This window comes from Anomaloglossus baeobatrachus, chromosome 4 (genome assembly GCF_048569485.1).
Source record: "Anomaloglossus baeobatrachus isolate aAnoBae1 chromosome 4, aAnoBae1.hap1, whole genome shotgun sequence".
NCBI lineage: Eukaryota > Metazoa > Chordata > Amphibia > Anura > Aromobatidae > Anomaloglossus > Anomaloglossus baeobatrachus.
In genome coordinates, this window is record NC_134356.1 from 618,784,521 (window position 1) to 618,808,524 (window position 24,004).

The 24,004-nt window shown below is 50.9% G+C and overlaps 1 protein-coding gene across 2 annotated transcripts in view; it reads right to left on the reverse strand.

Moving 5' to 3' along the window:
- Positions 1 to 4,295: 4,295 nt before the first annotated feature.
- The window catches only part of DDX56 (DEAD-box helicase 56), a 135,744-nt gene continuing 116,035 nt past the window's right edge, over positions 4,296 to 24,004 (reverse strand). For both annotated transcript variants that reach the window (XM_075346262.1, XM_075346263.1), the window contains one exon: positions 4,296 to 4,583. In XM_075346262.1, coding sequence (XP_075202377.1) covers positions 4,497 to 4,583 — 87 coding nt within the window. In that variant the 3' untranslated portion in view covers positions 4,296 to 4,496. The remainder of the gene's footprint in view (positions 4,584 to 24,004) is intronic.

The window sequence follows — 24,004 nt, forward strand, 5'->3', positions numbered from 1 at the left end:
CCTTGAAAGAAAGCTGTGAGGATTTAAGGACATCTTGGATGGTGGCCAGCAGAATATATTAGTGATTGATTAGCACACCTTGACTGCTGACTTTATCAGGAAAGGAGCAATGCATTTGGCACGGCAGGGCAAGGACAGCGGAATATTATCTTATCTCTTGGAATCGGCCTCATTGCCAGCGGGTTAGTACAAGGTGAGAAAGCAAGACATGAAGCCAGGGGATGAAGATGATCTTGGAAGATAGGGCATTCAGGAGATAAGACTATGGTCCAAGGAGATACCAAGTCTCCAGCCCTAGAAAGGGGGCAAAGTGTGTCAGATCAGCGAGTGCAACTGCCAAGAAGCGAGGGAGGGAGCCGTCTGGACATTCTGCTATAATCACTATTACATGGCTGGCAGTTGTAGGTCTACAGCCGTGTGATAAGCAGGGCGACACCATATTGTTTAGCAGTGCCCCCTCTACTGGGAAAGCTCCCAGCACATCAAATCTGCCATGCCAGCATATACAGTCATATGTAAAAGTTTGGGCGCCCTTATTAATGTTAACCTTTTTTTCTTTATAACAATTTGGGTTTTTGCAACAGCTATTTCAGTTTCATATATCTAATAACTGATGGACTGAGTAATATTTCTGGATTGAAATGAGGTTTATTGTACTAACAGAAAATGTGCAATCCGCATTATAAACTAAATTTGACAGGTGCATAAATATGGGCACCCTGATAAATTTCTTGATTTGAACACTCCTAGCTACTTTTTACTGACTTAATGAAGCACTAAATTGGTTTTGTAACCTCATTGAGCTTTGAACTTCATAGGCAGGTGTATCCAATCATGAGAAAAGGTATTTAAGGTGGCCACTTGCAAGTTGTTCTCCTATCCTATAGAATGTAAGCCTGCAAGGGCAGGGCCCTCTTCCCTCCGTACTAGTCTGTCTATTGTAACTTGTATATGTATTCTGTATGTAACCCCCTTCTCATGTACAGCACCATGGAATCAATGGTGCTCTATAAATAATAATAATAATATTTGAATCTCCTATGAAGAGTGGCATCATGGGCTCCTCAGAACAACTCTCAAATGATCTGAAAACAAAGATTATTCAACATAGTTGTTCAGGGGAAGGTACAAAAAGTTGTCTCAGAGATTTAAGCTGCAGTTTCCACTGTGAGGAACATAGTAAGGAAATGGAAGAACACAGGTACAGTTCTTGTTAAGCCCAGAAGTGGCAGGTCAAGAACAATATCAGAAAGGCAGAGAAGAAGAATGGTGAGAACAGTCAAGGACAATCCACAGACCACCTCCAAAGACCTGCAGCTTCATCTTGCTGCAGATGGTGTCAATGTGCATCGGTCAACAATACAGCGCACGTTGCACAAGGAGAAGCTGTATGGGAGGGTGATGCGAGAGAAGCCGTTTCTGCAAGCACGTCACAAACAGAGTCGCCTGAGGTATGCAAAAGCACATTTGGACAAGCCAGTTGCATTTTGGAAGAGGGTCCTCTGGACTGATGAAACAAAGATTGAGTTGTTTGGGCATACAAAAAGGCGTTATGCATGGAGGCAAAAAACCACGGCATTCCAAGAAAAGCACTTTCTACCCACAGTAAAATTTGGTGGAGGTTCCATCATGCTTTGGGGCTGTGTGGCCAATGCCGGCACCGGGAATCTTGTTAAAGTTGAGGGTCGCATGGATTCAACTCAGTATCAGCAGATTCTTGACAATAATGTGCAAGAATCAGTGACGAAGTTGAAGTTACGCAGGGGATGGATATTTCAGCAAGACACTGATCCAAAACACGGCTCCAAATCTACTCAGGCATTCATGCAGAGGAACAATTACAATGTTCTGGAATGGCCATCCCAGTCCCCAGACCTGAATATCATTGAAAATCTGTGGGATGATTTGAAGCGGCTGTCCATGCTCGGCGACCATCAAACTTAACTGAACTGGAATTATTTTGTAAACAGGAATGGTCAAAAATACATTCATCCAGGAACTCATTAAAAGCTACAGGAAGCGACTAGAGGCTGTTATTTTTCCAAAAGGAGGATCTACAAAATATTATATGTCACTTTTATGTTGAGGTGCCCATACTTATGCACCTGTCAAATTTAGTTTAAATGCAGATTGCAGATTTTCTGTTAGTACAATAAACCTCATTTCAATCCAGAAATATTACTGAGTCCATCAGTTATTAGATATATGAAACTGAAATAGCTGTTGCAAAAACCCAAATTGTTATAAAGAAAAAAGGTTAACATTAATGGGGGTGCCCAAACTTTTTCATATGACTGTAGGTCCATGCAGACCTATGTGTATCCATGGTTACAGACTACAAGCCCACCCTTGTGTAGTCAGATCCTGCAGACCTTTGTTAATCCATTGTCGCTATTTTACTGTCAGAGATTTCAGAAGAGGAGGAAGCAAAATATGAAAAATAAAGCTTTTTTTGCTGGATCAGACCACACACTTTGTTTATAGTCAGTAACCATGCAGACGCATTAGTAGCCATAGGATAGAATTGAAAGGGTTGCTAAAGTTTACATAAAAGCAGGGGTGCACACTTTTTTGGGGGGCTAAGATTCACAGTAACAACCTCAAGGGCCACAACAAAACGTAGATATTAGGTGTCACCTTCTGCCACCTATCAGGATAAAGGTTCACTTCTCCCCATTCACAATCCAGGCAGGAATCCATGTATCAGCTCTCGCCATTGTACTTAAAGGGGTTGTCCTATGAAAACGACTTATCACCTATACAGTGGATATGCGATCCCTTATTGATTAGTGGGGGTCCAGCCGCTGGTTCCTGCACCAATCGGCAAAACAGGGATTTTTTTTTCCTTGTTAGAATGAAGCCGCAATATCCCTGCTTCACCGCTGCTCCTTTCATTACCTATGGGAATGCTGGACGACGTGCCCCCTTTTTCTGGCAGCTCCCCCTAGAGTATGAATAGAGCAGTAATCTAACCTCCCACCCACCACTCCACTTTGTAACGAGGATCAAAGTGGCCAGTTGGGGGGGATAAAAATGTCCTATTTTTACCATCAATGCGGGGCCATTGCCTCAGACCACCACCGATCAGTAATTTATCACCCATTCTGTGGAGAGGTGATAACTAGAGATGGGTGAATAATAACAGAGAATACAATCCGTTTTGTTCTTATAGAAACCACCTTGTCTTATAACTGAATAATGTCATAGGTCTCAGCTAACACTGATGGGCGGGGAGGTTTCACATTTCTACACACACCTCTGCTGCTCTTATTGGTGCATAGTTCAAAGGAGTGATTTCTTTGTTTGGGATACTATATAAACTGGTCACATGATGTAATAAAGCAGAAACCTTCAGTACACCACAAAGCGTGTGTGCTGCATTGATTTCCCAAACGCTTGTAAGCCAAATCTTATTAATTTGGAGTTTCAATGGCATAGAAGGAGTGTATTTCAGGGCGGCACGGTGGCTCAGTGGTTAGCACTGCAGTCTTGCAGAGCTGGGGTCCTGGGTTCAAATCCCAACAAGGACACCATCTGCAAGGAGTTTGTATGTTCTCCCAGTGTGTGCGTGGGTTTCCTTCGGGTTCTCTGGTTTCCTCCCACACTTCAAAAACATACAGATAGGGACCTTAGATTGTGAGCCCCGATGGGGACAGTGTTGCCTATGTATGTAAAGCGCTGTGGAATTAACAGCGCTATATAAATGAATAAATATTATTATATTATTATTTCGCTCACAGTAACTATTCGTGTTCGGATAATGCTTACTGAATACCATTCGTCATGGCAAGAAAAATGCTCTATTTCCCTATTGACTTGTTTGTTAATGGTGACGAATACTGGAATAGTACTTTGGGATTTGTTACGAAAAATCCCAACATGAATAGTTACTATTCACCCTATACTTATTTTAACGAGAAACCCCTTTGATATGAAATGCTGAAATAGCTGAGTGTTTCCCTTCCCCCATAAGTGATAGTGAAAATAGCAGCACTCAGGTATGGCGGCAACTTCTCCACATCTTGTCTTTTTGTGACTCCCCAATTCTGCCAAAATATGGGGGCCCCGTGGATGGCCACACAGTGCACTATTAGTACCAGTCCCTTTGGGGCTGCCCACCACTCCTTCTCTCCCGGAGATGTAAATTACATGTGAGCATCAATCAGACACTGACCAGATTGGTTACGAGTCCGGAGGGGCGCAGGTTGTGCACCCATGGTTTATAGCACCCATAGGACACCGATGACGTATCCTCACATCATTCCTACCAGTGTCAGAACAGAACATGGCCCGTACAAGAGATAGAAGATTTATTTAAATAAACTTCACATAAAAGACTCTTTACAAAATGACGACTGGAATCCTGTTTGTCCAGAATCCCCCTGCACCAATTCATTGAAGTCCATCGCAATCCGATAACGGCAAAAGCGCAAGGGGTCCCATTGTAGAATAATTAAATAAGTCCTCTGGAGCACATCCGGCGTACATGGGACCACTCACGACTCCGCTCTTTTCTTTGCGACCGTTCTTTTTTTCCCTTTTGCATATTTGAACGTCCGTAGCGGGTTCTGTGTCTTCCTCATCTGTAACGGGAGAGGAGAATACATGATATTGTCTAGATAATGTACAATACAAGTCATAGGATCCAGGCTGGAGGAAGTACTCCTTACCGCCTACTAATGGTTCACTTGAAAACAAGAAACATTGTGATATCTCTCATCAGAAAAATCGGCTTCTTTCTCCTCCTGGACGGTCTCAATAATCTCAATGGATGGGAAAGATAAAAGAGGACTGTAGCTACTGATAAAATTCTATGTAACAGAGTGAGGAGGCTAAAGGCGGAGCTAAGCAGAGCTCCTCCCTCCTCCTCCCCTTGACATAGAAGGTTACGAGCACCATTTGTCATCTATCTCAGCAATGGAAAAATCTGTCTTCACCGAAAACAGATTTTACCTGTGAATTGAGCATTTCGAAAACAGTCCTGGCGAAGAAAAAATAAAAAAAAGAGAATTTTGTTTACTTACCGTAAATTCTTTTAGTTCCTTCTTGGGAGACCCAGACCTTGGGTGTTTAGCTTCTGCCTCCGGAGGACACACAAAGTACTACACCTAAAAGTGTAGCTCCTCCCTCTGAGCTTATACACCCCCTGGTGAGCCAGTCACATCCAGTTTAGTGCAAAAGCTGAAGGAGAATAGCCACCCACAAGTAGAACAGAGCAAAAGCCGGAACGACCGGAGACTCGGTCCACGAGAACAGCCGGTGAAAACATATAATAATAGATTCACTGCACTCAATATGTAAATTTGCAAGAAGGTGAAAAATCATTTATTTTAAACAGGTGATCAAGCAACATCCAACGACGTTTCGACCCACCAGGGTCTTAGTCAAGTTGCTGTATAATAGGTGACTGAAGGGTGAGGGATGATGTGCACTGAAGCATAGAAGTATATGGAAAAGGTGCCTTGGGGATGTATATGTTTGTTATGCAAGCGCAGCAGCGCTGTTGCTATTAGAATCTTGTGCCCCGTGAAAACACACGGAACAAGGAAATTGCCAACAGGCAACAGGGAGGGTGCTGGGTCTCCCAAGACGGAACTATAAGAAAAAGAATTTACGGTAAGTAAACAAAATTCTCTTTTTCTTTATCGTTCCTTTGGGAGACCCAGACCTTGGGATGTCTCAAAGCAGTCCCTGGGTGGGAAATAAACAGAAAAAAAAACTAAGAAGTAGGCAGAACCTAACTTCACAAATGGGCGACTGCCGCCTGAAGGATGCGTCTACCCAAGCTCGCATCTGCCGAAGCATGAGTATGCACTTGGTAGTGCTTCGAGAAGGTATGCAGACTAGCCCAAGTGGCAGCCTGACAGACCTGTTGAGCCGTAGCCTGGTGCCTAAAGGCCCAAGAGGCACAGACAGCTCTGGTCGAGTGTGCTTTGATCCCCGGCGGGGGAGGCGCCTGCGTACTCTGGTAGGCGTCCGAAATGGTCGACCTAATCCAACGGGTTAAGGTCGGCTTAGAAGCAGGGAGGCCCTTGTGCCGACCTGTGGTTAGCACAAAAAAGAGAATTTTGTTACTTACCGTAAATTCTTTTTCTTATAGTTCCGACATGGGAGACCCAAACCATGGGTGTATAGCTACTGCCTCCGGAGGACACACAAAGTACTACACTCAAACGTGTAGTTCCTCCCTCCGGGCTATATACACCCCCTGGATGACAATCTACCCAGTTCAGTGCAAAAGCTGAAGGAGGACATCCACCCATAAGTAGAGATAGAGTAAAACTCGGCAAGACCAGAACTCTGTCTACTAACAACAGCCGGTGAAACACACGGAACAAAAAACTGCCAACAGGCAACAGGGAGGGTGCTGGGTCTCCCATGTCGGAACTATAAGAAAAAGAATTTACGGTAAGTAACAAAGAAGGGAATTTTGTTTACTTACCGTAAATTCCTTTTCTTCTAGCTCCAATTGGGAGACCCAGACAATTGGTGTATAGGCTATGCCTCCGGAGGCCGCACAAAGTATTACACTAAAAGTGTAAAGCCCCTCCCCTTCTGCCTATACACCCCCCGTGCTCCCACGGGCTCCTCAGTTTTGGTGCAAAAGCAAGAAGGAGGAAAAAGAATTATAAACTGGTTTAAAGTAACTTCAATCCGAAGGAATATCGGAGAACTGAAACCATTCAACATGAACAACATGTGTACACAAAAAAACAGGGGCGGGCGCTGGGTCTCCCAATTGGAGCTAGAAGAAAAGGAATTTACGGTAAGTAAACAAAATTCCCTTCTTCTTTGTCGCTCCATTGGGAGACCCAGACAATTGGGACGTCCAAAAGCAGTCCCTGGGTGGGTAAAATAATACCTCGTAAGAGAGCCGTAAAACGGCCTCTTCCTACAGGTGGGCAACCGCCGCCTGAAGGACTCGTCTACCTAGGCTGGCATCCGCCGAAGCATAGGTATGCACCTGATAGTGTTTCGTGAAAGTGTGCAGGCTCGACCAGGTAGCCGCCTGACACACCTGCTGAGCCGTAGCCTGGTGCCTCAAAGCCCAGGACGCGCCCACAACTCTGGTAGAATGGGCCTTCAGCCCTGAGGGAACCGGAAGCCCAGCCGAACGGTAGGCTTCGAGAATTGGCTCCTTGATCCACCGAGCCAAGGTTGATTTGGAAGCCTGTGACCCTTTACGCTGGCCAGCGACAAGGACAAAGAGTGCATCCGAGCGGCGCAGGGGCGCCGTACGAGAAATGTAGAGTCTGAGTGCTCTCACCAGATCTAACAAGTGCAAATCCTTTTCACATTGGTGAACTGGATGAGGACAAAAAGAAGGTAAGGAGATATCCTGATTGAGATGAAAGGGGGATACCACCTTAGGGAGAAATTCCGGAACCGGACGCAGAACCACCTTGTCCTGGTGAAACACCAGGAAAGGGGCTTTGCATGACAGCGCTGCTAGCTCAGACACTCTCCGAAGTGAAGTGACTGCTACTAGAAAAACCACTTTCTGCGAAAGGCGTGAGAGAGAAATATCTCTCATTGGCTCGAATGGTGGTTTCTGAAGAACCATCAGCACCCTGTTCAGATCCCAGGGTTCTAACGGCCGCTTGTAAGGAGGAACGATGTGACAAACCCCCTGCAGGAACGTGCGTACCTGTGGAAGTCTGGCTAGGCGCTTCTGGAAAAACACAGAGAGCGCTGAGACTTGTCCCTTAAGGGAGCCGAGCGACAAACCCTTTTCCAGTCCAGATTGAAGGAAGGACAGAAAAGTGGGCAAGGCAAAAGGCCAGGGAGAAAAACCCTGAGCAGAGCACCACGACAGGAAAATTTTCCACGTCCTGTGGTAGATCTTGGCGGACGTTGGTTTCCTAGCCTGTCTCATAGTGGCAATGACGTCTTGAGATAACCCTGAAGACGCTAGGATCCAGGACTCAATGGCCACACAGTCAGGATGAGGGCCGCAGAATTCAGATGGAAAAACGGCCCTTGAGATAGCAAGTCTGGTCGGTCTGGTAGTGCCCACGGTTGGCCGACCGTGAGATGCCACAGATCCGGGTACCACGACCGCCTCGGCCAGTCTGGAGCGACGAGGATGACGCGGCGGCAGTCGGCCCTGATCTTGCGTAACACTCTGGGCAACAGTGCCAGCGGAGGAAACACATAAGGGAGCTGAAACTGCGACCAATCCTGAACTAAGGCGTCTGCCGCCAGAGCTCTGGGATCTTGAGACCGTGCCATGAACGTCGGTACCTTGTTGTTGTGCCGGGACGCCATGAGGTCGACGTCCGGCACCCCCCAGCGGCAACAGATCTCCTGAAACACGTCCGGGTGAAGGGACCATTCCCCTGCGTCCATGCCCTGGCGACTGAGATAATCTGCTTCCCAGTTTTCCATGCCTGGAATGTGAACTGCAGAGATGGTGGAGGCCGTGGCTTCCACCCACATCAAAATCCGCCGGACTTCCTGGAAGGCTTGCCGACTGCGTGTGCCGCCTTGGTGGTTGATGTATGCCACCGCTGTGGAATTGTCCGACTGAATTCTGATCTGCTTGCCTTCCAGCCACTGCTGGAACGCTTTCAGGGCAAGATACACTGCCCGTATTTCCAGAACATTGATCTGAAGCGAGGACTCTTGCTGGGTCCACGTACCCTGAGCCCTGTGGTGGAGAAAAACCGCTCCCCACCCTGACAGACTCGCGACCGTCGTGACCACCTCCCAGGATGGGGGTAGGAAGGATTTCTCCTTCGATAATGAAGTGGGAAGAAGCCACCACCGAAGGGAAGCTTTGGTCGCCTGAGAGAGGGAGACGTTCCTGTCGAGTGACGTCGGCTTCCTGTCCCATTTGCGTAGGATGTCCCATTGAAGAGGACGCAGGTGAAACTGCGCGAAAGGAACTGCCTCCATTGCTGCCACCATCTTCCCCAGGAAGTGCATGAGGCGCCTCAAGGGGTGTGACTGGCCTTGAAGGAGAGATTGTACCCCTGTCTGTAGTGACCACTGCTTGATCAGCGGAAGCTTCACTATCGCTGAGAGGGTATGAAACTCCATGCCAAGGTATGTGAGCGATTGGGCCGGTGTCAGATTTGACTTTGGAAAATTGATGATCCACCCGAAACTCTGGAGAGTCTCCAGGGTAGCGTCGAGGCTGTGTTGGCATGCCTCTTGAGAGGGTGCCTTGATCAGGAGATCGTCCAAGTAAGGGATCACCGAGTGACCCTGAGAGTGGAGGACCGCTACTACAGTAGCCATAACCTTGGTGAAAACCCGTGGGGCTGTTGCCAGGCCGAACGGCAGTGCCACGAACTGTAGGTGTTCGTTTTCTATGGCGAAACGCAAGAAGCGCTGGTGCTCTGGAGCAATCGATACGTGGAGATAAGCATCTTTGATATCGATCGATGCAAGGAAATCTCCTTGGGACATTGAGGCGATGACGGAGCGGAGGGATTCCATCCGGAACCGCCTGGTCTTTACGTGTTTGTTGAGAAGTTTCAGGTCCAGGACAGGACGGAAAGACCCGTCCTTCTTTGGGACCACAAACAAGTTGGAGTAAAAACCGTGGCCCTGTTGCTGAAGAGGAACAGGGACCACCACTCCTTCTGCCTTCAGAGTGCCCAGCGCCTGCAGAAGAGCCTCGGCTCGCTCGGGAGGCGGGGATGACCTGAAGAATCGAGTCGGGGGACGAGAGGTGAACTCTATCTTGTAACCGTGAGACAGAATGTCTCTCACCCAACGGTCTTTTACCCGTGGCAGCCAGGCGTCGCAAAAGCGGGAGAGCCTGCCACCGACCGAAGATGCGGAGTGAGGAGGCCGAAAGTCATGAGGAAGCCGCTTTGGTAGCGGCACCTCCGGTGGCCTTTTTAGGACGTGACTTAGACCGCCATGCGTCAGAGTTCCTTTGATCTTTCTGAGGCCTTTTGGACGAGGAGAATTGGGACCTGCCCGTGCCCCGAAAGGACCGAAACCTCGACTGCCCCTTCCTCTGTTGGGGTATGTTCGGTTTGGGCTGGGGTAAGGATGTATCCTTTCCCTTGGATTGTTTGATGATTTCATCCAAACGCTCGCCAAACAATCGGTCGCCAGAAATTGGCAAACTGGTTAAGCGCTTTTTGGAAACAGAATCTGCCTTCCATTCCCGTAGCCACAAGGCCCTGCGGAGTACCACCGAATTGGCGGCTGCAACCGCCGTACGGCTCGCAGAGTCCAGGACAGCATTAATAGCGTAGGACGCAAATGCCGACGTCTGAGTGGTTATGGACGCCACCTGTGGCGCGGACGTGCGTATGGCTGCGTCAATTTGCGCTTGACCTGCTGAGATAGCTTGTAGCGCCCATACGGCTGCGAACGCTGGGGCAAAAGAAGCGCCGATAGCTTCATAGATGGATTTCAACCAGAGCTCCATCTGCCTGTCAGTGGCATCTTTGAGTGAAGCCCCATCTTCCACTGCAAGTATGGATCTAGCTGCCAGTCTGGAGATTGGAGGATCCACTTTGGGACACTGAGCCCAACTTTTGACCACGTCAGGGGGAAAAGGATAACGTGTATCCTTAAGGCGCTTAGAAAAACGCTTATCTGGACAAGCATGGTGATTCTGGACTGCCTCTCTGAAATCAGAGTGGTCCAGAAACATACTCGGTGTACGCTTGGGAAACCTGAAACGGAATTTCTCCTGCTGAGAAGCTGACTCCTCCACCGGAGGAGCTGAGGGAGAAATATCCAACATACGATTGATGGACGCAATAAGGTCGTTCACTATGGCGTCCCCGTCCGGAGTATCAAGATTGAGAGCGGCCTCAGGATCAGAATCCTGATCAGCTGTCTCCGCATCATCAACCAGAGATTCCCCCCTCTGAGACCCTGCACAATATGATGATGTCGAGGGAAAATCTAAGCGAGCTCGCTTAGTCGGTCTGGGGCTGGGGTCTGTGTCAGAACCCTCAGCCTGGGATCCATGAGATACCCCGGGAGGACATTGTTGGTCCAGCTGAGGTGGGCCAGGGAACAAAGATTCAACAGAGTCCCTGTGCTGAGATACCGGCCTGGACTGCAAGGCTTCTAGTATCTTAGCCATAGTCTCAGAGAGTTTTGCAAACTCCGTCCCCGTCACCTGAACAGTGTTAGCAGGTGGCTCCCCCTGGGCCCCTCTTAGCAGAGGCTCCGGCTGAGTAAGTGCCACAGGGGCCGAACAGTGCACACAATTATGCAACATAATAAGCCTGTGTTTTGGCACCCCTGCCTTTCGTGGGCGCCATGCTATTATCTTCCCTGAGTAACACAATAGGGTATATAGCCAGAAATCAACTGTGCACCATACAGTGTAAAACATATATACCATAAACATATAATGTTACACTACTGCACAATGGGGCTAGCACCACAGGTGCTGCTTACCACCCGCCTAAAGCGGTTGTGAGGCCACCAGAGTCCCTGCCTGGGTCTCCCAGACTTTGTCCCCCTCTGCTGCGTCCGAGGAGCTGACAGGAATGGCTGCCGGCGTCCTGAGGAGAGGAGGGAGCCGTGGGCGTGACCCAGAAAGTGCGGGAACTGGTGCCCGCACTGTGCACAGTGAGGGGGGTGGAGTATGCAAAGCATGCTCCAGCCCTCAGTGCTGCTCGTTCTGTGCAGCGTCCCGCCCTTCCCCTGCCTGTCAGGGCTGTGGGCGGGAGGAAAGGAAACTAGGCCGCAAAAAGCCGGGGACTCTAGTAATAAACGCGGCCGCCGTAAAAGCGCGGCCGGCGTGAAAGTCCCCGGCGCACTACAAGTCCCAGCCGCGCCGCAGTGTTTCCATGGCCGCGGCGGTCAGTGCGGCAGTCCCAATACATAAACACACTCAGCAACGCTGAGTGTGTAATGGCACATATTAACCCGGTCAGCGCCGTGGTCCCCGGTGCACTAGCACACCCAGCAAAGCTGGAGTGTTGCTGTGCGCGGTCCCCACCGGGATACAGAGTACCTCCAAGTAGCAGGGCCATGTCCCTGAACGATACCCGGCTCCTATCCAGCAGGCTCCACAGGAGTTGTGGATGAAGCGCGGTCTCAGTGCCTGGAGACCGATAGGATCCCACTTCCACCAGAGCCCTAAGGGGGATGGGGAAGGAAAAACAGCATGTGGGCTCCAGCCTCCGTACCCGCAATGGATACCTCAACCTTACAACACCACCGACAAGAGTGGGGTGAGAAGGGAGCATGCTGGGGGCTCTATATGGGCCCACTTTTCTTCCATCCGACATGGTCAGCAGCTGCTGCTGACCAATCTGTGGAGCTGTGCGTGCGTGTCTGACCTCCTTCACACAAAGCAAAAAACTGAGGAGCCCGTGGGAGCACGGGGGGTGTATAGGCAGAAGGGGAGGGGCTTAACACTTTTAAGTGTAATACTTTGTGCGGCCTCCGGAGGCATAGCCTATACACCAATTGTCTGGGTCTCCCAATGGAGCGACAAAGAAATTCTCTTTTTCTTTATCGTTCCTTATGGGAGACCCAAACCATGGGACGTTCCAAAGCAGTCCATGGGTGGGAAATAAACCAAACTGAGAAGTAGGCAAAACCTAACTTCACAAATGGGCGACAGCCGCCTGAAGAATGCGTCTGCCAAGCTCGCATCTGCCGAAGCATGAGCATGCACTTGGTAGTGCTTTGAAAAAGTGTGCAGACTGGACCACGTGGCAGCCTGACAAACCTGCTGAGCCGTAGCCTGGTGCCTGAAAGCCCAGGAGGCACCGACAGCTCTGGTCGAGTGCGCCTTAATCCCTGGCGGAGGAGGCACCTGAGAACACTGGTAGGCATCGGTGATAGCCGACCTGATCCAACGAGCTAGGGTCGGTTTAGAAGCAGCGAGACCCTTGCGCTGACCAGTGGTTAGCACAAAAAGTGATGTGCACCGCCTAAAAACGACGGTGCGTGACACATAGATTCGGAGCGCCCGCACCAAATCTAAGGAGTGCAATGCCTTCTCAAAACGATGCACAGGGGCCGGACATAGAGAAGGCAATGAAATGTCCTGGTTAAGGTGGAAAGGAGACACCACCTTAGGGAGAAAGTCCGGAGTCGGATGAAGAACCACCTTGTCTTGGTGAAACACCAAAAAGGGAGATTCCGAAGAGAGCGCAGCCAAATCAGAAACTCTCCTGAGAGAAGTTATGGCTACTAGAAAAACAACTTTCTGTGAAAGTCTAAACAAAGGAACCTCCCTGAGAGGCTCAAAGGGGGGTTTCTGTAAGGCCGTGAGGACCAGATTAAGGTCCCAGGGATCCAAGGGCCGCCGGTAAGGAGGAATGATGTGAGATGCGCCCTGCATGAAGGTGCGCACCTGAGCCAGTCGGGCGATACGCCGCTGGAACAATACCGACAAAGCCGACACCTGTCCCTTGAGGGAATTGAGGGACAGAGCTAGCTGTAGACCGGACTGTAGAAAAGACAGGATGGTCGGCAAGGAGAACGGCCAAGGAGCGTGGTCGGAAGAGCGACACCAGGACAGGAAAATCCTCCAAGTCCTGTGGTAAATCTTGGCCGAGGAAGACTTCCGAGCCTGAGTCATGGTGGAGATGACCTCGGGAGGAATGCCTGAAGCCGTCAGGATCCAGGACTCAAGAGCCACGCCGTCAATCTGAGAGCCGCAGAATTCTGGCGGAAGAACGGACCTTGAGAGAGAAGGTCTGGGCGGTCCGGGAGATGCCACGGCACCTCTACGGACAGACGGAGCAGGTCTGGGTACCAAGCTCGCCTGGGCCAGTCCGGAGCAATGAGTATGACTCGACGGCCCTCCATTCTGATCTTGCGCAGAACCCTGGGCAAGAGCGCTAGAGGGGGAAACACATAGGCCAGACGGAACTGAGACCAATCTTGAACCAGTGCGTCTGCTGCGAAGGCTTGAGGATCGTGGGAGCGAGCCACATAAACCGGAACCTTGTTGTTGTGCCGGGATGCCATTAGATCCACTTCCGGAGTGCCCCACTTGCGGCAGATTGATCTGAACACTGACGAATGCAGGGCCCACTCGCCGCTGTCCACGGTTTGACGGCTGAGATAATCGGCCTCCCAGTTTTCCACGCCTGGGATGTGGACTGCAGATATGGTGGACTTGGAGTCCTCCGTCCACTGGAGGATTCGTTGAACCTCCAACATCGCCAGACGGCTGTGAGTCCCGCCCTGGTGATTGATGTAGGCAACCGCTGTCGCGTTGTCCGACTGAACCCGAATGTGCCTGCCTGCCAACAGGTGGTGAAAGGCTAGGAGAGCTAGAAACACAGCTCTGATCTCCAGCACATTGATCGAGAGGGCTGATTCGGACGGAGTCCAAGTGCCCTGTGCTTGGTGATGGAGAAATACTGCTCCCCAACCGGAGAGGCTGGCATCCGTGGTGAGGATCACCCAGGACGGAGTCAGGAAGGAGCGTCCCTGAGACAGAGAGAGGGGCCGAAGCCACCACTGAAGGGAGCTCCTGGCCTGTGATGACAGAGCCACCAGCCTGTGCAAGGAAGAGATCCGCTTGTCCCAACAGCGGAGAATGTCCAGCTGCAGGGGACGCAGATGGAACTGGGCAAAGGGAACCGCTTCCATTGACGCCACCATCTGACCCAGCACCTGCATGAGGTGTCTGATGGAATGACGGCGGTGCCTCAGCAGAGAGCGCACCGCCAGACGAAGGGACTGCTGTTTGACTAAGGGCAACTTGACAAGTGCCGGCAGAGTCTCGAATTGCATCCCTAGGTACATAAGTACCTGGGTCGGGGTCAGAGTGGACTTGGGCAGGTTGACAAGCCACCCGAACTGAACTAGCGTGGCGAGAGTGAGAGAGACACTCCGCTGGCAGTTACACTGGATGAGGCCTTGACTAGAAGGTCGTCCAGGTAAGGAATCACTGCCAACCCCTGGAGGTGCAGGACCGCAACCACTGCTGCCATGACCTTGGTGAACACTCGAGGGGCCATGGCTAAGCCAAAGGGGAGAGCCACGAATTGGAAATGTTCCTCCCCGATTGCAAAGCGTAGCCAACGCTGGTGTGAGACCGCAATAGGCACATGCAGATAGGCATCTCTGATGTCGATGGATGCCAGAAAATCTCCTTGGGTCATTGAGGCAATGACCGATCTCAGAGATTCCATGCGAAAGTGCCGCACCTGAACATGCTTGTTGAGAAGCTTGAGATCCAGGATGGGCCGGAAGGAACCGTCCTTCTTGGGGACTAGAAAGAGGTTTGAGTAGAAACCTCTGAACCGTTCCCGGGCGGGAACCGGAACAATTACCCCGTTGGCCCGCAGGGATGCCACGGCCTGAGAGAAGGCGGCGGCTTTGGAGCAGGGGGGTGTGGACAGAAAAAATCTGTTTGGCGGGCTGGAAGAAAATTCTATCCTGTAGCCGTGGGAGATGATATCCCGCACCCACTGATCGGCGACGTGTTGAAACCACACGTCGCCAAAGTGGGAGAGCCTGCCACCGACCAAGGACGTTGCTGGCGCAGCCAGATAGTCAAGAGGAGGCTGCCTTAGTGGCAGCGGCTCCTCCGGTCTTTTGAGGACGCGGCTTTGCGCGCCAGTTTGATTTACGGTCCTTGGCTGCGGTAGTGGACGAGGCCGAGGGCTTAGAGGATGACCAGTTAGAGGAACGAAAGGAACGAAACCTCGATTGGATCCTGCCCTGGACAGGTTTCCTGGCTTTAGTCTGTGGCAAGGAAGTACTCTTCCCGCCAGTGGCTTCCTTAATTATGTCATCCAGCTGTTCCCCAAACAGCCGGGACCCAGCAAAAGGGAGACTCGCAAGGTACTTCTTAGAGGAAGCGTCTGCCTTCCATTCTCGAAGCCACAAGATCCTGCGGATCGCGAGGGAGTTAGCGGAGGCCACCGCCGTGCGGTGGGAAGCCTCCAGGATGGCAGACATGGCGTAGGATGCAAAAGCCGAAGCTTGAGAAGTTAAGGCACCCATCTCAGGAATAGAGTCCCTGGTAAGGGAATGTATCTCCTCCAGAGAGGCAGAGACTGCCTTAAGAGCCCACACTGCCGCAAAAGACGGGGAGAACGAGGCTCCTGCCGCCTCATATACAGATTTGGCCAAAAGGTCAACCTGGCGGTCAGTGGGATCCTTAAGAGAAGTGCCATCAGCCACAGCTACGACTGTGCGGGCTGAGATCCTGGACACCGGAGGGTCTACCTTTGGGGACTGGGCCCATTCCTTAACCACCTCTGGTGGAAAAGGAAAACGGTCATCTGAACTACGCTTCGGAAAACGTTTGTCAGGACAGGCCCTGGGCTTGGTAACAGTGGTCTGAAAGCTGGAGTGGTTAAAAAACATACTCCAAGCTTTCTTAGGTGAGGTAAACTGGTGCATCTCTACCAGAGAGGCTTGTTCCTCTGACTCTGGTGGGTTGAGGTTCAGTACGGAGTTAATGGACGCAATCAAGTCACTAACATCCGCATCACCCTCAGACAAGTCAATGGGGTACATAGAGGTAGCGTCTGAGCCCACAGTAAACGAATCCTCCTCGCCCTGTACCTCGGTACGTGAATCAGAGCCGTGGGAAGAGGAAGGAGAAGGGTCCCTGCGTCTCCGTTTAGGGGGACGGGGTCCTAGGACATGCTCTGAGAGCTCTGCAGAGCTAGGAGCAGCAGAAGCACCCTGAGAAGGGGGCTGATGCATGGTCAGCAGTGTCCGGGACAGCTGCCCCATGGAGTCGGCAAAAGACTGGGAAATAGCTTGTGAAAAGGATGCTACCCAAGCCGGGGGTTCAGCCACCGGTGCCGGAGCAGCCGGAGGGACCCCTGAGGAGGCTCCAGGCTGAGACACAACCATATTAGCACAGGCATCACAATGTGGGTATGTGCTTGGCTCTGGCAGAATGAGCTTACATGCAGTGCATATAGCGTACATGTTTGCAGCCTTGCTCCGGGTGACAGACATGCTGCTGAGGTGGAAGCTCTGCAGCAAGAAAACACTCCTGTAGAATGTCCTGAGAGTGTAATAAAAAGCCCACAACCAGAGGTTGTGGCTTACCAGACCGCTCTCTGTGTGCCCTCCGGATTCCACAGCTCAAAGCCCAAGTGAAGCGTCAGCCCTCCTAAACAGCAGCAGCTGCAGCATCCAGCGCCGTCCAGTGTAAGAACGCTGAGAAAATGGCGCTGGAAGGAGGAGGGGGGCGGGTATTAGGCCAAGAGCGGGAAAACGGAGGGCCAGGGAGAGATGCAGAGAGAGATACAGGGGAGGGAACATCTCCCCAGAGAGGAGTGCCCTCCCCTCTGCTGGCCGAGCGGTGGGCGGCGCCACGCTATGCCTGTATGACATGCAGAGAATCCGAAACCGAAACTAGGCCCAAACAGAAGCCGGGGCATAGATTTTAAAATGCGGCCGACGAGCAGGCACCTTCGGCGCGGTTCTGAGGGGAAACCCCCAGAACCGGCCGGAATTTACAGTAACGATAAAACACATACTGTCCCCCTAATAAAAGTACCCGGGACCCCTGAAAAACGTCTCAATACTTAGCTTTTGAGACGCAGGGCCAGTCCCTGAGGGGGGGTGAACGCTCCTTCCAGCAGGAACCAGACAGGGCTGCGGATGGAGACCGGTCTCCTGCAAGCAGAGAGGACCGTGACGGCTCCCACTTCAAACCAGAGCCTCTCAGAGAATGTGAAGGAGCACGGCATGTGAAGGCTCCAGCCTTGTAAAGTCAACCTTAACAGCACCGCCGACAGAGTGGGGTGTGAAGGGACATGCCGGGAGTCCAGACTGGACCCGCTTTTCTTCCAAATCTTGAAAATCAAAAATAAAAATGAAAAAAATATCAGAGAATGCAAGTGTGTGTACCTCCTGAAAACACAAAGCATTGAACTGGGTAGATTGTCATCCAGGGGGTGTATATAGCCCGGAGGGAGGAGCTACACGTTTGAGTGTAGTACTTTGTGTGTCCTCCGGAGGCAGTAGATATACACCCATGGTTTGGGTCTCCCATAAGGAACGATAAAGAAAAGAGAGGTGCACCGCCTAAGCGCAGCGGTGCGAGACACATAGATCCGGAGAGCACGCACCAGATCTAGCGTATGTAGAGCTTTTTCAAAGCGATGAACAGGAGCCGGACAGAAGGAAGGTAAGGTAATGTCCTGGTTAAGGTGGAAGGGAGAGACCACCTTAGGAAGAAAGTCCGGAGACGGACGGAGAACCACCTTGTCTTGATGAAAGACTAAAAAAGGTGACTCCGAGGATAGCGCAGCCAAATCAGAGACTCTCCTGAGAGAAGTTATGGCAACCAGAAATGCCACTTTCTGTGAAAGACGGTACAAAGAAACCTCCCTAAGAGGTTCAAAGGGGGGTTTCTGTAAGACCGTGAGGACCAAGTTAAGGTCCCAGGGATCCAAGGGCCGCCGGTAAGGCGAAATGATGTGAGACGCGCCCTGCATGAAGGTGCAGACCTGAGCCAGCCGAGCGAGACGCCGCTGGAACAGAACTGACAGAGCCGAAACTTGTCCCTTGAGAGAGTTGAAGGACAGTCCTAGCTGCAGACCGGACTGTAGAAAAGACAGAAGGGTCGGCAAAGAAAACGGCCAAGGAGGATGGCCGGAAGAGCGACACCAGGACAGGAAAATTTTCCAAGTCCTGTGATAGATCTTAGCGGAGGAAGACTTACGGGCCCGAGTCATAGTGGAGAGGACTTCAGGAAAAAATACCAGAAGCCGTCAAAATCCAGGACTCAAGAGCCACGCCGTCAATTTGAGGGCCGCAGAATTCGGGCAGAAAAACGGACCTTGCGAGAGTACGTCTGGACGGTCCGGGAGATGCCACGGCACCTCTACGGACAGATGGAGCAGGTCTGGGTACCAAGCTCGCCTGGGCCAGTCCGGAGCAATGAGAATGACTCGACGGCCCTCCAGTCTGATCTTGCGCAGAACTCTGGGCAAGAGCGCTAGAGGGGGAAACACGTAGGACAGACGAAACTGGGACCAGTCTTGAACCAGAGCGTCCGCGGCGAATGCCTGAGTATCGTGGGAGCGAGCCACATAAACCGGAACCTTGTTGTTGTGACGGGATGCCATTAGGTCCACGTCCAGAGTGCCCCATTTGCGGCAGATCAACTGAAATACTGCCGGGTGCAGGGACCACTCGCCACCGTCCACGGTTTGACGGCTGACATTATCTGCATCCCAGTTGTCCACGCCTGGAATGTGGACTGCGGATATGGTGGACCCGGAGTCCTCCGCCCACTGAAGAATGCGTTGTACCTCCATCATTGCCAGGCGGCTGCGTGTCCCGCCCTGATGGTTGATGTAGGCAACCGCTGTCGCGTTGTCTGACTGGACTCGAATGTGCCTGCCCGCCAACAGGTGGTGAAATGCTAGAAGAGCTAGAAGCACGGCTCTGGTTTCCAGCACATTGATTGAAAGGGCTGACTCGGACGGAGTCCAAGTGCCCTGTGCTCTGTGGTGGAGACATACCGCTCCCCAACCGGATAAACTGGCATCCGTGGTGAGAATCACCCAGGACGGGGCCAGGAAGGAGCGCCCCTGGGACAGGGAGAGGGGCCGAAGCCACCACTGAAGAGAGCTCCTGGTCTGTGGCGACAGAGCCACTGACTTGTGTAAGGAGGAAGGCCGCTTGTCCCAAGAGCGGAGAATGTCCAGCTGCAGGGGGCGCAGATGGAACTGGGCAAAGGGAACCGCCTCCATGGACGCCACCATTTGACCCAGCACCTGCATCAGACGCCTGAGGGTATAACGGTGGTGCCCCAGGAGAGAGCGCACCGCCAACTGAAGTGACAGCGGTTTGTCTAAGGGCAACTTCACCAGTGCCGGCAGAGTCTCGAACTGCATCCCTAGGTACGTGAAACTCTGGGTCGGAGTCAGAGTGGATTTGGGAAGATTGACAAGCCACCCGAATTGGGCTAGAGTGGCGAGAGTGAGCGAGACACTCCGCTGACAGTCTGCGCTGGATTGAGCCTTGATTAGAAGGTCGTCCAGGTAAGGGAGCACTGCCAACCCCTGAAGGTGCAGAACCGCGATCACTGCTGCCATGACCTTGGTGAATACCCGAGGCGCCGTGGCTAACCCGAAGGGGAGAGCCACGAATTGGAAATGATCTTCTCCTATTGCAAAGCGTAGCCAACGCTGGTGAGAAACTGCAATTGGCACATGCAGATAGGCATCTCTGATGTCGATGGACGCCAGGAAATCTCCTTGGGTCATTGAGGCAATGACTGATCGCAGAGACTCCATGGGAAAGTGCCGCACCCGAACATGCTTGTTGAGAAGCTTGAGATCCAGGATGGGCCGGAAGGTACCGTCCTTTTTGGGAACTAGGAAGAGGTTTGAGTAAAAACCTCTGAACCGTTCCCGGACGGGAACTGGTACAATTACTCCGTTGGCCTGCAAGGCTGCCACGGCCTGTGAGAAGGCGGCGGCCTTGGAGCAGGGGGGAGTTGAGAGAAAAAAATCTGTTTGTGTTGATGGAAGAGAATTCTATCCTGTAGCCGTGAGAAATGATATCTCTCACCCACTGATCGGAGACTTGTTGAAACCAAGCGTCGCCAAAGTGGGAGAGCCTGCCACCGACTAAGGACGTTGCTGGAGCGGGCAGAGAGTCACGAGGAGGCTGCCTTAGTGGCAGAACCTCCTGCGGTCTTCTGTGGACGCGCTTTTGAGCGCCAGTTGGATTTCTGGTCCTTAGCTGAGTTAGCGGACGAGGCGGAGGGCTTAGAGGACGACCAGTTGGAGGAACGAAAGGAACGAAACCTCGGCTGAATCCTACCCTGGGTAGGTTTCCTGGTCTTGGCTTGTGGCATGGAAGTACTCTTCCCGCCAGTAGCCTCTTTAATAATTTCATCGAGCTGTTCACCGAACAGCCGGGAACCAGCAAAAGGGAGCCCAGCAAGGTACTTCTTTGAAGAAGCATCTGCCTTCCACTCTCGAAGCCACAAGATCCTGCGGATAACGAGGGAAAAGCGGAGTCATAATCCAAAATTTATATTAAAAAGGTATACGTTTATTCAGTACAAAATTCATACAAATAACATACAATAAAAACTGGGGGAATGAGGTGCAAGGAGCAGCTAACTACCACAGTAAAGGTAATTGGTGAGCATAAAAAAATTCAAATGGTATGTAGTGCAACCCACATCCGGTGCGATTAACAACAGTGCAATAGTGCCGCAATCTGGTTAGTCAAATCCTTCAACACACTAAAGTAACAACAGTAACCCTAGGAATCCTCCTCCCACCATATACTATAGGCCTGTAACGTTGTAATAAGTATAAGTAATATGGTTATGGAGGCAAGGATCCCAGTGGTCACATAGTGCTATATCGCAGGTGTGTGGATGAAAGACAGGCATCCAGAGCTCAGCACTTAATATTAGGCTGATTACATTGGATGTGTAACAGAGCCGCACAACAGCCAGAGTAAGATGTAAGATTAAAGTAAGATTATAAATGCTCACCCATGATTTGAAAAGTGGTAGGACTGTCCAGGGGGCCCCGACGCTGCGTTTCGCGTAGGGCTTCCTCGGGGGGCCATGCATTGGTTGTGTGTACTGGGCTTTTTAAAGCCCAGAGTAACTGTGAAATTACCGCCACACTCGGCGCATGCGCAGCGCGAGCGGGCAGCACGGACGCATCACTTCCGGCCTCAGAGTGACGTCGCGGGTCAGGGAAAACCCTGGTGACGTCACAGTGTCCCGCCCACATCACTCGGAGAGACCTTCCAGGATACGTCTAAGCCGCCAGCTCCCGGCGCGCATGCGCACCAGCAATTACACAGGCAGAAGGTAAACAGAAGATCATAAAACACGTATTATAGGAAGAGGGATCAGCCATATAGAGTTTACCCAGAATGTAACACATATATATAGTACATAGGGCTGAGCAACAGTTATTCATAGCAGTATACACCATAAAGAGTTTGTTGCCCGGGATGATGAAATCATTAGTTGAGAGAGATATGGATCACATCGACCTACACAGAAAATAGATAAAAGACACAAATAAGAATAAATAAAAATAAACACACAATTAAAAACTAAGGACCCAAAAAGAGAAGAGCTCAGCATAATTTACAAAAATGGGGCAAAGCTCTGTTGCTCATTAAGACCTCCTGGTCTGAGCGTTCCCAGAATATGGATCCAACGACATTCGCGTTGTGCCAGGAGGCGCTTCATATCGCCCCCTCTCGCACCAATCTTAACCTGTTCAATGCCCCGGACCCGGAAACCAACAGGATCACAATTGTGGTAGGCAAAAAAGTGCCTCGGTATGGGTTTGAGAAGGGACGGCTCCTCAGCGGTGCGTGCTGCTATGATGTCTCTTACGTGTTCACGTGTGCGAACACGCAGTTCCCTGGAGGTGAGGCCCACATAAATTAAATTACAGGTGCATGTTGCATAGTACACCACATAGGTACTATTGCATGATATAAAATCCAATATTTTAAATTCTCTCAATCCGTCCGCCGAAGAGAATACTGTAGATCTCACCATATTGGAACATGCACGGCAATCACCGCAAGGATAAAAGCCAACCCTTCTCCCACCCACAGCCCAGGGACTGTTCACCTTTGCCACATAGTGGCTTTTGACCAAATGGTCCTTCAAGTTCATACTTCTCCTTGCTGTCATCAGGGGAGATATAGGTAGAACACCAGCCAATGTTGGCTCAGTGAGCAGAATGGACCAATGCTTCTGTAGGATTTCACGCATCCGCTCCCACCGGTGGTTATAAGTGGAGATAAAGCGTATGGCACCAGGGGATGACTGTCTGGAGGTGGGTGTTAAAAGGTCATTCCTCTTACTAGATTTGGCCCTAAGGTAACCTCTCCTAATGCACCTCCTGCTATAGCCCCTCTCAGAGAACCTATCTCTTAAATCATTGGCCTGTTCCTCAAACAGCGTGCCCGTAGAGCAAATTCTTCTAGCTCTGAGGAACTGGCCCGTCGGAATTGCCCTAATGGTAGATGGTGTATGGGCCGAGGAGGCGTGCAGGAGGGCATTAACAGAGGTCTCCTTTCTGTACAGGTCAGTATGCACAGTGCCATCAGACTGTACCAAGATTTTTATGTCCAGGAAATCAATCTCCCGTTTGTCAGCCTTATAGGTGAGTCTGATGTTGGAGTCGTTGCAGTTCAATCCCTTCATAAATGTATCTAAATCAAAAAGTGAGCCCTGCCAGATGAACAGAACATCATCGATGTATCTGTACCATCCTTGTACCTGGGGAGCAACGTCTGCCCCGCCGAAGATGCCCCTCTCCCAGAGTCCCAGGAAGAGGTTAGCATACGACGGGGCACACGCCGCTCCCATGGCTGTACCCTGTTGCTGTAAAAAATACCTATCCTTAAAAATAAAAAAATTGTGTGTAAGTATGAACCGCAACAACTCCAACACCAGACCAACCAAGTCCCCATCAAGATTACTCATGGTCAGAAAAAATTGTGATGCCTCCAACCCATCAACATGTTTAATACTTGTGTAAAGGCTTTCGACATCCGCAACCACCAGGAACATATCTGGCTCCAGGGTCATGCCATCCAGACGTTGGAGGACGTCCATAGTATCCCTGACATAGGAGGGCAGCGTTTCCACTAAAGGGTGCAAATAATGTTCGATGAATTTACAAATTGGATCGCATAGCCCTCCTATGCCAGAGACAATTGGACGTCCGGGTGGATTCAGGGGGTCTTTATGAATTTTTGGCAACAGATAAAATGTAGGAATGATGGGATTTTTTACCATAAGACCGTCAAAGACTTTTTTGGTAATGATGCCCGCATTTAGTGCCCGCTCCAGAATCTTCAATAAGATGGAGGAGAAGCTTCCCATAGGGTTGTGGGTCAGAATGGTATAAACCTCCTTACTGCGGAGCTGCCTAAACACCTCACGCTCATATTTCTCCACAGGCCAGATAACCACATTCCCCCCCTTGTCCGCAGGTTTGAAAAGTACGTCATCCCAGGATTTTAACTCGTATAGGGCCAATCTTTGATCCGAAGTAAGGTTATCCTTTTTCTTTTTATTATTAATCTGTTTCAGATCATTAGCCACCAACTGTGT